The sequence below is a fragment of the Macrosteles quadrilineatus genome, unplaced genomic scaffold (assembly GCF_028750875.1).
Source record: "Macrosteles quadrilineatus isolate MER2022 unplaced genomic scaffold, UCM_ALF_1.0 Scaffold_1__1_contigs__length_201487025, whole genome shotgun sequence".
Taxonomy (NCBI): domain Eukaryota; kingdom Metazoa; phylum Arthropoda; class Insecta; order Hemiptera; family Cicadellidae; genus Macrosteles; species Macrosteles quadrilineatus.
In genome coordinates, this window is record NW_026542594.1 from 95,365,408 (window position 1) to 95,378,356 (window position 12,949).

At 37.5% G+C, this 12,949-nt stretch overlaps 1 protein-coding gene across 1 annotated transcript in view; it reads left to right on the forward strand.

Moving 5' to 3' along the window:
* The first annotated feature begins 2,297 nt into the window (after positions 1 to 2,297).
* LOC128990791 (sodium-dependent dopamine transporter) overlaps positions 2,298 to 12,949 on the forward strand; it is a 118,038-nt gene continuing 107,386 nt past the window's right edge. The window contains exon 1 of the mRNA XM_054413410.1: positions 2,298 to 2,474. Within this exon, the coding sequence (XP_054269385.1) occupies positions 2,315 to 2,474 (160 nt within the window). The 5' untranslated portion in view covers positions 2,298 to 2,314. The remainder of the gene's footprint in view (positions 2,475 to 12,949) is intronic.

A 12,949-nucleotide genomic window follows, 5' to 3' on the forward strand; every position in this document is an offset into this window, starting at 1 on the left:
CAGACATTTAACATTTTTAGTGATAAGTAAAATATATCAAACTGATATGCATTTCAAGTGCGAGACATTATATTTAATGGAGAATTGAATCCAAGATTGGTACGAGAGTAACGAGGGGTAAATACAAGAGTGCTGCGTGAATTGTGTCGTGGAACGTGAAAATTGATTTGTCCCAGCAAGTCACTATCGTCCAGACAACCGCTCACCAGTTTATGGAGATAAGATAAGGCGGCCAACTTCCTTCTGTCACTGAGACTAGTCGTATCAAACATGGTCAAGAGCTGGTGGTATGAAATGTTGAACGACCAAATGTTTCAAAATACATAAATCTTAAAAATCTTTTTTGAATCGCCTCCATCATGTCTACAAGATAAAGCTGATGAGGATACCATACAACTGATGCATATTCTAATCGCGAGCGCACCAATGAACAAATAATTTTACTGAGTTTAAATTTCTTAAAAAGCTGCAAGAACTATGAATGGGACTAATAGTAACTCTTTACTCTGTACAGGATGATACCGCTGGGATAGAGATGGCCGCAGTGAGGGCGAGGGCCGGACACGGAGGGTCTGGAGAAGAAATGAGAGAAACTGGAGGGTTGAGACTAATAGTAACTCTTCACTCTGTCTAGGATGATGCCGCTGGGATAGAGATGGCCGCAGTGAGGGTGAGGGCCGAACACGGAGGGTCTGGAGAAGAGATAAGAGAAACTAGAGGGATGGGACTTATAGTAACTCTTTACTCTGTACAGGATTTATCGGCTGGGATAAAGATGGCTGAAGTTACGGCCAGGGCCGGACACGGAGGGTCTGGAGAAGAGATAAGAGAAACTGGGGGGTTGAGACTAATAGTAACTCTTCACTCTGTCTAGGATGATGCCGCTGGGATAGAGATGGCCGCAGTGAGGGCGAGGGCCGGACACGGAGGGTCTGGAGAAGAGATAAGAGAAACTGGAGGGTTGAGACTAATAGTAACTCTTCACTCTGTCTAGGATGATGCCGCTGGGATAGAGATGGCCGCAGTGAGGGTGAGGGCCGGACACGGAGGGTCTGGAGAAGAGATAAGAGAAACTGGAGGGTTGAGACTAATAGTAACTCTTCACTCTGTCTAGGATGATGCCGCTGGGACAGAGATGGCCGCAGTGAGGGCGAGGGCCGGACACGGAGGGTCTAAAGAAGAGATAAGAGAAACTGGAGGGTTGAGACTAATAGTAACTCTTCACTCTGTCTAGGATGATGCCGCTGGGATAGAGATGGCCGCAGTGAGGGTGAGGGCCGGACACGGGTCTGGAGAAGAGATAAGAGAAACTGGAGGGTTGAGACTAATAGTAACTCTTCACTCTGTCTAGGATGATGCCGCTGGGATAGAGATGGCCGCAGTGAGGGCGAGGGCCGGACACGGAGGGTCTGGAGAAGAGATAAGAGAAACTGGAGGGTTGAGACTAATAGTAACTCTTCACTCTGTCTAGGATGATGCCGCTGGGATAGAGATGGCCGCAGTGAGGGTGAGGGCCGGACACGGGTCTGGAGAAGAGATAAGAGAAACTGGAGGGTTGAGACTAATAGTAACTCTTCACTCTGTCTAGGATGATGCCGCTGGGATAGAGATGGCCGCAGTGAGGGCGAGGGCCGGACACGGGTCTGGAGAAGAGATAAGAGAAACTGGAGGGTTGAGACTAATAGTAACTCTTCACTCTGTCTAGGATGATGCCGCTGGGATAGAGATGGCCGCAGTGAGGGTGAGGGCCGGACACGGGTCTGGAGAAGAGATAAGAGAAACTGGAGGGTTGAGACTAATAGTAACTCTCCACTCTGTCTAGGATGATGCCGCTGGGATAGAGATGGCCGCAGTGAGGGTGAGGACCGGACACGGGTCTGGAGAAGAGATAAGAGAAACTGGAGGGTTGAGACTAATAGTAACTCTTCACTCTGTCTAGGATGATGCCGCTGGGATAGAGATGGCCGCAGTGAGGGTGAGGGCCGGACACGGGTCTGGAGAAGAGATAAGAGAAACTGGAGGGTTGAGACTAATAGTAACTCTTCACTCTGTCTAGGATGATGCCGCTGGGATAGAGATGGCCGCAGTGAGGGTGAGGGCCGGACACGGGTCTGGAGAAGAGATAAGAGAAACTGGGGGGTTGAGACTAATAGTAACTCTTCACTCTGTCTAGAATGATGCCGCTGGGATAGAGATGGCTGCAGTGAGGGTGAGGGCCGGACACGGAGGGTCTGGAGAAGAGATAAGAGAAACTGGAGGGTTGAGACTAATAGTAACTCTTCACTCTGTCTAGGATGATGCCGCTGGGATAGAGATGGCCGCAGTGAGGGCGAGGGCCGGACACGGAGGGTCTAAAGAAGAGATCAGAGAGACATGGTCAGGCAAGGTGGACTTCCTCCTCTCAGTCATCGGGTTTGCCGTGGATTTGGCAAACGTGTGGAGGTTTCCCTACCTGTGCTACAAGAACGGCGGAGGTTAGTTTCTAAATAAGAAAACTACAGAATTCTGTGAAAAGTTAAAAGAATAAAGTATCCAACAATATATTCTTAATATTTAATCATATAATCTTTATTTTTCCCCGAGAATGGTTAATATTATTCTTCAATATAGTTGGTTTTCAAATAATTACAGTTTGTTTACCATTCAAACAATATATTATTGATTGTATTATACAAATTGATAACCATATATACTCCCGTTCTAATTTAAATGAGAGGTAATTCTCATTGATCCTCTTGGTAGTTTTTAACGGTGAGCTGGAATGTAACAGAATGTTAACCTGGAATGTTAACACCTATTGGAATGTAAACCATTGAAACTTCCTGGCCGGTATATGAACAACATATTTTTAATTGACTTAAATTGTATAGTTAAATCGTTAACATTGAACTGCCTCTTGTCCTAACGCTCTTTTCCTCCTTATGACTTGTTAGTTAATATGATTCCTGGTCACAGTAAGATAGCTACCGTATTGTCGATATCACCATTAAAAGGCAATCTGGCGCCTAACTGAGTTATCTGCCGAGGGCTAATTATTTTGACAGCGACACCTTCGTCTTCTGCACCCTTTCGTCACTTAATCGCATTCTAGCTAGAATTACAGTTTATATACTGTATCTTGTCAGAAATCTAGCTAGATGTCACTTTACAAACTAAAACTTTGAATGGTGTTGTCATGAATATCAATTTGTATTTCACTATCTTATTAAATGTTTTGTTGGATCTAAAATGCCAGAAGATGTATTTTTTACTGCAAAAATAGCTCAGCACAAAAATAGGTTTAACACCTTTCTCTTACCGCCCTCCATATTTTTATGAATAGTTCATTAAAACGCTTAAGTATAATGCGAGTCTTGTATTACCACTGATTTGTCTTCTAAACATATAAAAGTCAAAGCCCTCACTCACTCACTAAATCATCACTAATTATCCAACTTCCAGACTAGCTAGAAGGCTGAAATTTGTAAACTGATTCTTTAGGCATTAAAAAGGAAACTAAAGGTCCATTTCCTATCCTGTGACTGTTACGACTCTAGCCGCGCGGCTCTAGCCGCGCGTCTAGAGCCGTACGGCTGGAGACGCTTGTCTTATTTCCTATGCCGCGACTCCTGCGACTCCCACGTCTATTGTGACTAGTGCAGTTGCACCTTGACCGTCATGGAAGAAGCTTTATTCTTGTAACTAAATAAACAAATATTAAACGGGACTATGTTTTATCTATGATTAAACTTCAATCATCAATCAATCAATCAATCAATCATTAAGATGGGGACGCCACTTAGGTGCGTATTTTAACCCAAATATGAGTGAAGGATGAGTGTAGAATGGTGTGAGATGATCTGTGTAGCTTTGTTACTGACTAAGATCAGCTGTTTCATTAGCCAGGATCATTTATTTAAAGCCCAATGATCAGGAACAGCTGGGTCCAGTTTCGAACCATCAAAAAGCTACTGACTTTTCTCAGGATCGAACCGGCGACCTTTTGATTAGCAGGCGAGCACTATAACCACTCGGCTACCCAGCCAGTACACTTACTTGGTACATAAGTTTATTTGGAAATCTGTCTCCAGACGTTTTCTCGCACATATGCATCCTTGTATTGGGGGTGTTTGGGGTTAAAAACAGATGGGGTGTTGACAAACAAGTTCAATTAACCTTGAATCATCCATGATTTTGAAGGCACACTCTTGAAACTCGGTATTAACTATCAAAAACCACACAATCAAAGAACTCAGTATACTATCAAATCGCACCTCAACTCCGTATGTATGAACTATTTCGTTACAGCCGCGCGACTGAGCGACTGAACTGCTCACGGAGCAGTCCAGTCGCGACGGCTCGAGCCGCGTGGCTCGAGTCGCTTCAGTCGCGCGGCATGCATTTACTTTGCATTAAAGCAGTCAATTTTTTCAGCCGCGCGGCTCGAGCCGCGCGACTAGAGTCGTAACAGTCGCAGGATAGGAAATGGACCTTAAGTAGTTTTTATTCTTATCTAGCTTTCGGGCACCACCCCAGTGGATACTTATAAGGAGCTAACTGTCACCCGCGGACTTCGCCCCGTTTGACTTCATAAGTATTAATAAAACTATTGATTGTCGGGTTGGGCGGCATTTCGAGTGGCTTTTCATGGTTACTTCGAAAAGCAACATTCGACTTAATCAGGGCAGATCCGTAGGAGAGTATTAAAATAAAATATATTTCTCAACATTTAGCCTACATAGTTATATTTCCAATGACATTTTTAGAATCTTTATTACATTTTCTATTAGAAAACGTATAGTATGGTACAGCTAAACCCATTTAAAAGTTTGTAAATTCGACTTCAATAATAAATTTCATTTGTGATAAAGATCATTTGTGATTTAAATTATTCCTACCGAACAAATTTTCAAATACAAGGTAGGCCTAATATTTGTTATTGGAAACATACAAAAATCATGGATAAGCTGAACCTTAAGAATCTTAAATACAGGTTATGTCTGATGCATGTTCTTGATGCATATACCGCACACGTAAATTATTTTACAAATAATTTATTTAATGGGACATATATTTATTCGACAAACTTAATTGACAAACCTATCTAGGTTTTTGCAACACACCCTAACTGCAGTCTTGGATCACTTAGATTTTGATCAAACTTAAATAGAAAGTATATAATTTTAAAATAGCACTCCTCTTCTTTAAACATGAGGTAAGAGACTTAGTCATCTGGATTTTTTGGACGACACAGACCCTTTATACCCTTATGTACCTTTATAACCTTATGTATTAATATAGTTTTGTTGCTTTATACCAAACAACAAGAATGCCGTGGATGAATGTTCAAGAACAACGTCCATTTGAGAGAAACAAGCTGTAATAAACAAAAGTAAAATACCCCCGCCGCAGCAAACCTGCAGACTTAGCGAATTTCCATTTGCCTGATTGGATTTAAACTAAAATGTCTCCTTAAAAATATCACATTTATTCCCAATTTAAACAGAATTAGTTTAATGAGTACTTAGGTTTGCTGCAACAGGGAGGGTAAAAAAGTTTTTTTTATGTAAAATATTAAAAGGTACTGTGGTTTAGTAAGAAATTAATGTATTTTCCAAATTTGATCAAAATATATTCATAAACAAGCAAACAACAACAGTTGACTTATTCTCCATAAGAATAACATGGGAATTTTAAAATTACAATATTTTGAATTTTCTCCGTAACAATTAGGCGCATAATAACGCTTCAATATACTAAATTATTTGTTTTTTTAAGCTCTACAAAATGGTTTATAAAGAAATTGTGAAATTTTGTGTTTTTAGGGTCAAAAATGGGAAAAACCTATTTTTACCCCATAAAACCCCCCATAAACCCCCGTTCCCATAGTCCGATCATGCTGGTTCGCGAACTCATTTAAGTTTATCCCGCCTTACACCTTCAAACCAAATTTTATCAAAATCGGACAAAAATTACTCAAGTTATCGTGCGGATGGACACACACACACACACACATATATATATATATATATATATATATATATAAAAATTTGAACGAATGGTGTTTTTGGCCTCTGGGGACATCAAAATGAAAAAGTAAATCGGTCCTGGGCTTAGGTCTTACCATGAGACCTACGGTAATAGCTACTTCCCTATAGGGAAATTCGCTAAAACAACAAAATATTAACAACAATACATGTAACTCTCAAAAACTTTAAATCATTTTGTTATCCATCTAGCCTACTAACTTACAGTAATTTCTTTAATAATAAAAAAAATTAGTGAAAGAATTTAATAAATCTAACCTTAAACAAATTACCATTTTTAAGATAATCCTTTTTAAGCATTAAGTCAAGTTTTGGTAACAATTTAATAAACTTTTTAGGGGCCCCCTATTTGAAAAAATGAGTTATTAATTGTCGTCACTGTTTTAGCGAGTCGGACTGTAAAGGCACTGTCCACCTATGAAACACAAATGAAAAAATGTTATAATAAAATCATGAGGCAATCTGGGTTTTAGTCGGAGTCTCTGAATTTCAGAAGGTTGACCTGAGTTATAAAATCTAATGCTGCTGGTTAATGGAAGTAAGGTAATTTTATTGATGAAATATTCTATTTTCTCCATTTAAACAATGCTAATACTCCTTTTTCATTGTTTAAATGGAGAAAATTGGTCATACATTACGAAAATAACACATTTTTCTGTTATTATTTATCTAATCTTGACAAATAAGGTATCATTAAAAACTACATAACATTTACAAACTTGTTTTCCCTTGCAATTCTTTTGTTAAGTTAACGATTTTCGTGAAATTTGCCATCAAATATTTTAAATGGCCACCATTTTCAAACGGTTAAAGATTTTTTAGTATAATTTATAACAATAATAGGTCTTAATAAGTTTTGCAAAATATCAACCTATTTTTGCTGTATCTCAAACCGTTTAAGAGTTATTTGTTTTTTGATTGTTTTTTTTTAACACATAAATACAGACAGACGGAAAACTAGGCACCACTACCTAGTTCCTATCGTGAAATGTGTTTGTCTTCACCTAAGGAATAACGCTATATACATATGTCCAGAGAGTTACGGGTCACCCTGTATATATTCTTTTTAGCGTTCTCTTCCTGTTGCGAAGTAGTAAAAAGAGAACTAACTGCTACTGGCAAATTCAGTTCAAGGGTATGCCAAATTATTATAAGTTAAAGGAGATACACCAGGAATGGGATTTTTGTGAAAATCATTCTGTAGGTTGTTCCAGAGGTAATTTGAAGCTCCTGGTAAAAGGACAGTCTGACAGTAAATTAATGCAAAAGGCAATTTCAGCCTTCAGCAGGCTCTTAGTAGTATCCAAACACAAAATTAAATCAGGCAAAGCCGACGGGTAACAGCTAGTTATTGATATAAATAGCAGTAAAATGGTTTCACACTCTTGATGTTGCCAATTAAATTTTAAAATGCGTAAAGACATTATTATGCCAAACAAAATCAAATACAATTTGAAATTGCCTTACACTAATTATCATATCAAAACAATGTTTCAACTCTTACAGCTTAGTTAAACTACAAGATTACCGTACTGATTCACATTTTAAAACTTAGGAAGTACTCTACGCTATAACGTTTATTCTAGAAATGTTACTGTATAGATATAAAATATTTTCAACTCATATAAAATAGCCTATCTTCTCGAGATTTGGTAATCCTTCAACAGTACAAGGTTCGTCCATTGTTGGGACTTATGCGTACGTGCTTCCCTCTGGAAAAGTTGAAAATATGCCTCAAAACTGTCATATCATGACAGTATACTGAGATAAGGATATAACTATAGCTTATTGCTTAAAAACAGTATATTTTTGCCAATATATGACTTGTGGGTAAATGACTTGACTAAGAGTATGCTAGCAGTGTACAAAATAACGATGTTAAGTATGATGACATGGTTACGGTAATTGTAAATATAAGTGTAAATATTGTATGGTTATCCATGCCTAATAGTTTGACTTATGTTTCGCATAGGTTCATATTACAACACTTAATTTTAAATTTAAATGCCCAGGACCAAACTGTCCGAATTATATTATTAATCACTCGAATTATCAAACGTATAAACATTCTGAATGATAGCCAAAATTTTGAAATTAGATGCTTTTTGGTGTAAAAATCTCTTCTTAAGGGGCTTTAAACTATTACTGTACCGACTACGGAGGGACCATATTACAAAAACTTCAAATGACTTCAATGGCATCTATATTATTCAAAGAATTTGTTAGATTTTAGTATTCAGCAATTCGACCCCTAAATATTTCTTTTTATATGCATATTGGGTATCAATTAAAAGCTCTTAACCTCTAGATGTGCTATCTCTTCGTCCATAGGCTTTTAAATCTTCATGGTTTGTGCTGAATTCTGTTTTCAATCATCTGAACAGTTTCAAGTTTACATAACGCCTCTCTTACACTCTCGGCTGTCTACTGTCCTACTGTCTACTAAGTCCTCCACCTCATGCAATAAGTAGAGACTTTTTCTCAACACTTGGTCCAACATTTATTGCGGGTGGGGACTATAATGGTAAACACACACACTGGTGCTCGAGACTAGTAACTCCAAGAGGCAGAACTCTTTACAGAGCTATAACAGAAATGAATTTGGATTGTGTATCTTCAGGTTTACCTACTTACTGGCCAACTGACCGAAATAAAATACCGGACCTACGGGACTTTTTTGTAGTTAAAGGTATACAATTGAACTACACGAATATCGAATTATCCCTTGATCTTTCTTCAGACCACTCCCCTGTTACCATAACTTACAGTACTAGTATATGCTTGAAGAAAAAATCCCCGTCGTTTTGGAATAAGAATACAAGCTGGGATTACTTTAGGACCCTTGTAAAAACAGTATTGATCTTAAAATCCCGTTACGGAATGAACATGATGTGGAAGAATCAATAAATTACTTCAACATTACCATACAGAAATCAGCCTGGGAAGCAACTCCAAAATCTAAAATCTGTGTCTCAAAATCAAATAACTACCCAATTTATATTAAGAAGAAAGTAGCAGAAAAACGTAGACTACGGAGAATTTGGCAAAATTCACGCGACCCTCTTGATAAAACTCGTCTAAATCGTGCAGCTCAGAAATTAAAACGATGTTTAGTGGAACTGAATAATACATGGTTTGACGATTTTACGAAAAATCTAACCCCAACTGAAGCAACCGAGTATTCTCTTTGGAAGTCTACTAAATATATTAAACGTCCAGTTCAACATGTACCTCCAATTCGGAAACCTGACGGGTCCTGGGCTAAAACCCCTGAAGAAAAAGCGAAGGTTTTTGAAGATTACTTTTCTGATGTATTTAAGCCTATTACTCCGAATCCCCCCAATGACGAAAGTGAAATTTACGAATCTTTGGATGCACCAAATCAGTTGTCACTGCCTATAAAATCTTGCACTCCTTCAGAGGTTTCAAGAATAATTTTTAAGGAAACTAACCCCGTGAAAAGTCCTGGGTACGATCTCATCACTGGACAAATTTTAAGAGAACTACCCCGTAAAGGCATTATGTTGTTGACATTTATATTTAATGCTATGTTACGATTGGAATATTTTTCTGTTCAACTGAAAATTGCACAAACAGTTGTTATCCCAAAACCAGGCAAACCACCTAATGACGCATCTTCTTACAGACCCATAAGATTGCTTCCTATAGTATCAAAGCTGTTTGAAAAGGTAATACTTAAAAGGTTAACCCCCACTGTTGATGAATTAAACTTAATACCAGATCATCAGTTCGGCTTCCGCAAACAACATTCCACCATTCAACAAACTCACCGATTAGTGGATATTATAAAAAACCAATTTGAGAAAAAAAACAGTACTGTTCTGCTGCATTTTTGGATGTCCAACAGGCGTTTGACAAGGTGTGGCATGTCGGACTTCTGTTTCAACTCAAAACGACTCTCCCTCACTCTTTGTATAGCCTTCTAAAATCATATCTGACCAATCGATCTTTTCAAATAAAATTCGATAATTCGTTATCTGATCTGAAGCCGAAACAGTCTGGAGTACCTCAGGGGAGTGTTCTTGGTCCCTTGCTATATTTGATATATACATCAGACATCCCTATGGTCCCCAACGTCACAGTTGCTACATTTGCTGATGACACCGCACTGTTGTCGAGTCATGTGGACCCTCAAAGTCGCTTACATTAATCTACAAGCTGCCTTGACTGAGCTCCAATATTGGCTTAAAAAGTGGAGGATAAAAGTCAACGAAAACAAGTCCAAATATATTGTTTTTACTCTGAGAACAGGGTACAATCCTCCAGTAACCATTAATAATGTAGCCTTAACGGAGGCAGACAGTGTAAAATATTTAGGTCTAACTCTTGACAAAAAATTAAATTGGAAATCTCATATCTGGTGCAAGAGACAGCAAATGGAATTAAAACTTCGTAAACTCAATTGGCTACTAGGTACGAATTCAAAATTATCATTGGCTAACAAAATTTTACTGTATAAAGTTATGATCAAACCAATTTGGACATACGGAATTCAACTTTGGGGGACCTCGAGCAAATCCAACATCGAAATTCTTGACCGATTTCATGCTAAGGCACTGAGAAGAATTATTGGCGCACCCTGGTTCGTATACAACACTACAATTAGGAATGACTTCAAAATTAAATCAGTAAAAGAAGAAATTACAGACCTTAGCAAATATCAAGACAAATTAGAATATCATCCAAACAGTCTTGCTGTTAATCTGCTGGACAATAGTCAGTACATTACCAAATTAAAAAGTGTTGTGCATGTGCTGGACCTAAGCTACAGATTTCTGTAAATATTTAAATGATTGATCCAATTTTTGGCAAGACTTGTTGATGAACAGGTGCTTGCTTCCTGACATTGTTTTGATATATGTTTTACTTATTGTTCTCATATTTTAACAGATTGTAAAATAGATTCTGATAAAAAAAGTTTACATATGTTTACACCAAAACAGATGGCCTGATGGCCATGCTACAATTTTGTTTACATCTATACAAAAATCTGAGGTCGATACAGTCTGGGCCCTATTGCATAAAACTACAATTTTACAATTTTACAAGTTTACAGGCAAATTTCTGAAGAATTCTTCAGAAATTGTAATTACAGGTGTTGCAAGAACTACAAGTTACAGACTTGTAACAACTACTCAAAACCCAAAATTTACAGGCATTTTTTAACAATTTTATAGGTGTGTAAACTTGTATTTACAATAAAGTTATTACAATTTTACATATACCTGTAAAAATGTAAGAATTTTTTACCTAGCTTCTTTGGCTTGTAAAACTTTGTTGCTATCGTACAAGTTATTCTTTTTTAAGACAAAGATGTGGAATAGTGATGATTCTTCTGATCCACAACGCCGAAGGACCTTCAAACTGGAACTTAACACCTATAATATTTTTATAATGTTATAGTAAGTGAAGATGACATAGTCTAATAAGGAATATAGCATTGATGATCACTAAATTAATTAGTTAACTATTGATTAACATTAATTTAATAGACTATCCACTATCTATAAACACCCCCGCCGCAGCAACCCTGCAGACTAAGCGAATTTCCATTTGTCTGAATTGATTTTCAATTAACCTAAATCTATTTAAATAACATTTAAATAACGAGTACGTAGGTTTACAAGGCAACAAATAGTGTATTTTTCAGTAAAATAATAATAGCTTAGTATAAAATAAATAAATTTGCCAAGTTTGATCAAAATATATCAATAACCAAGCAAACTACAACATTTTACAATATTCTCCATAAGAATAACATGGGAGTTCGAAAAATTTACAGTTTTTTTTATTTTCTCCGTTACCAATAACTGTACAAAAATACTTTGATTTACTAAACTATTTGTTTTTTAATCTCTTTAAAAAGGTCTGAAGAGAAATTGGGAAATTTTGTGTTTTGAGGGTCAATAATTAGAAAACCATTTTTTACCCCATAAAACCCCGTTCCCTTGGTCCGATCATGCTGGTTCGCGAACTCGTACGAATAAACGTAGGTTACACGTTTGTACCAAATTTCATCAAAATCAAATCATTTTTGCTCAAGTTATCGCGCTAACGGACACACACACACACACACACACACACAAATATACATATATGAATTTGGTCGGATGGTGTTTTTGGCATCAAATCGAAAAAGTAAATCGTTCCCGGGTCTAGGTCTTACCATAAGACCTGCGGTAATAGCTTATTCCCTATATGGGAAATTCGAAGACGTATGTGTAATTTTATTGTAAAATTGTAATCAGCTGTTAACATTTTTTGTACTTGTTCTTACAAGTATACAAATTATTCTAGCAACACCTGTAACTGATAAATTGTAATTACAGGGACCTGTAAACTGTAAATATGTAAACTTGTACTTGTAGTTTTATGCAATAGGCCCCTGGAGTATCTCAGGGGAGTGTCCTTGGTCCCTTGCGATATTTAATATACACAGCAGACATCCCTATGGTCCCCAATCTCACAGTTGCTACATTCGCTGATGACACTGCACTGTTGTCAAGTCATGTGGACCCTCAAGTTGCTTCCATTAATCTGCAAGCTGCCTTGAATGAGCTCCAATATTGGCTTGAAAAGTGGATGATAAAAGTCAACGAAAACCAGTCCAAACATATTGTTTTTACTCTAAGAACAGAGTACAATACGAGTATTCCAGTATCCATTAATAATGTAGCTTTAACGGAGGCAGACAGTGTAAAATATTTAGGTGTAACTCTTGACAAAAAATTAAATTGGAAATGTCATGTCTGGTGCAAGAGACAGCAAATGGAATTAAATTTTCGTAAACTCAATTGGCTACTAGGTACGAATTCAATACTATCATTGGCTAACAAAATTTTCCTTTATAAAGTTATGATCAAACCAATTTAGACGTATGGCATTCAACTTTGGGGGACCTC